The 2,500-nt window shown below is 42.7% G+C and overlaps 1 protein-coding gene across 1 annotated transcript in view; it reads left to right on the top strand.

Annotated features, from left to right (window-relative positions):
• The window catches only part of LOC127643251 (protein Hook homolog 3-like), a 38,762-nt gene that overhangs the window by 15,609 nt on the left and 20,653 nt on the right, over window positions 1-2,500 (top strand). Inside the window, exons 6-8 of the mRNA XM_052125919.1 lie at window positions 65-132; window positions 217-279; window positions 365-448. Coding sequence (XP_051981879.1) covers window positions 65-132; window positions 217-279; window positions 365-448 — 215 coding nt within the window. The remainder of the gene's footprint in view (window positions 1-64; window positions 133-216; window positions 280-364; window positions 449-2,500) is intronic.

The following is a 2,500-nucleotide window of genomic DNA, read 5'->3' as shown; positions in this document are numbered from 1 at the left end:
CACATCCGAAATGTGAAATGTGTCGAATTTGCCTCAGTCCGTTCCTGATCTTCCTGTTTTCCAGAATACATCCAGACCATAATGATGATGGAGGAGTCGGTCCAGCACGTCGTCATGACAGCCATCCAAGAGGTCAGCGTCTCTCATCAGTGATGGATATGTTGTGTGTGTGTAATGATGACCTGCTGATTGTTGACGTGTGTGTTCTGCTCACAGCTGATGAGTAAAGAGATGCCCGTGTCCACAGGAAGTGACTCGTACGGTGAGCTGGACAGACAGGTACGACGGGGAATCCTGCAGATCCTTAAAATCTGTTTATTAGATAATACACCCGTGACTTGATGTTTTGTTTGTCTTTATTCAGTTGAAGAAGACCGTGGAGGAGTTGAGCGACGCGTTGGCCATTAAAGAGGAAATCTCTCAACGCTGTCACGAGCTCGACATGCAGGTAAAGACGCCGTTTCCTCTCGTCTCATCTGTCCTGTCGTTCATCTTCATGCACATTATTAGTAATGGATGAGTAATTCAGCAGCAGTGTTCTCACGGCGATGAATATACCGACCTTCACATTCTTCATTCATGTAGTGAGCGGGAGCAGCCATCATAGATGTCAGTATTGTAGTGTATTATTAGTAGTTGTTTTGTGGTAACCTCTCCTCCTTTGCGTTGCTTTTGAAGGCGTACCTCGTCCAAGAGGAGCGCGATAGACTGAGGTTAGAATTAATTGAGCTAGAGGAGAGGGTAAATGTCTTTCATTTCTTCTGCTGTTACTGTGCTGTCTGCTTGATAACATCCACGAGTGGCGTGCAGACCCTTTAACTGCAAGTGTGTGTGTGTGTGTGTGTGTGTGTGTGTGTGTGTGTGTGTGTGTGTGTGTGTGTGGTCACTGCTGTCACCTCACAGTCTAATCCTTGCTCCTTAACATGTGACACTGCTGCCCTATAGTTCCCATGGCAACAGCAGAAAGTGCTTACCCATGAGTCTTTGCAGCAGTTGCAGACGCCACCCTGGGCAGCACAACCAATCAGCAGTCTTCTACAGACTCTAGCATTTTATACCTACATGTTGACTCCAGGCTTTTCTATTATCACACGGACTCTAGCATTTTATATGAATACACAGACTCTGCTGTTGTATATCTATACACTGACTCTGGTGTTGTATATCTATACACTGACTCTAGTGTTGTATATCTATACACAGACTCTGCTGTTGCATATCTATACACAGACTCTGCTGTTGCATATCTATACACAGACTCTGCTGTTGCATATCTATACACAGACTCTGCTGTTGCATATCTATACACAGACTCTGCTGTTGTATATCTATACACTGACTCTGCTGTTGCATATCTATACACAGACTCTGCTGTTGTATATCTATACACAGACTCTGCTGTTGCATATCTATACACAGACTCTGCTGTTGCATATCTATACACAGACTCTGCTGTTGCATATCTATACACAGACTCTGCTGTTGCATATCTATACACAGACTCTGCTGTTGCATATCTATACACAGACTCTGGTGTTGCATATCTATACACAGACTCTGCTGTTGCATATCTATACACTGACTCTGGTGTTGTATATCTATACACTGACTCTGGTGTTGTATATCTATACACAGACTCTGCTGTTGTATATCTATACACAGACTCTGCTGTTGTATATCTATACACAGACTCTGGTGTTGTATATCTATACACTGACTCTGGTGTTGCATATCTATACACAGACTCTGCTGTTGTATATCTATACACAGACTCTGCTGTTGCATATCTATACACAGACTCTGCTGTTGTATATCTATACACAGACTCTGCTGTTGCATATCTATACACAGACTCTGCTGTTGCATATCTATACACAGACTCTGCTGTTGCATATCTATACACAGACTCTGCTGTTGCATATCTATACACAGACTCTGCTGTTGCATATCTATACACAGACTCTGCTGTTGCATATCTATACACAGACTCTGCTGTTGCATATCTATACACTGACTCTGCTGTTGCATATCTATACACAGACTCTGCTGTTGCATATCTATACACAGACTCTGCTGTTGCATATCTATACACAGACTCTGCTGTTGCATATCTATACACAGACTCTGCTGTTGCATATCTATACACAGACTCTGCTGTTGCATATCTATACACTGACTCTGCTGTTGCATATCTATACACAGACTCTGCTGTTGCATATCTATACACAGACTCTGCTGTTGCATATCTATACACAGACTCTGCTGTTGCATATCTATACACAGACTCTGCTGTTGCATATCTATACACAGACTCTGCTGTTGCATATCTATACACAGACTCTGCTGTTGCATATCTATACACAGACTCTGCTGTTGCATATCTATACACAGACTCTGCTGTTGCATATCTATACACAGACTCTGCTGTTGCATATCTATACACAGACTCTGCTGTTGCATATCTATACACAGACTCTGGTGTTGCATATCTATACACAGA

The sequence above is a fragment of the Xyrauchen texanus genome, chromosome 4 (genome assembly GCF_025860055.1).
Source record: "Xyrauchen texanus isolate HMW12.3.18 chromosome 4, RBS_HiC_50CHRs, whole genome shotgun sequence".
Lineage (NCBI taxonomy): Eukaryota > Metazoa > Chordata > Actinopteri > Cypriniformes > Catostomidae > Xyrauchen > Xyrauchen texanus.
The sequence above is the reverse complement of the archived record's forward strand: the minus strand, read 5'-3'. Positions and strand labels throughout refer to the sequence as shown.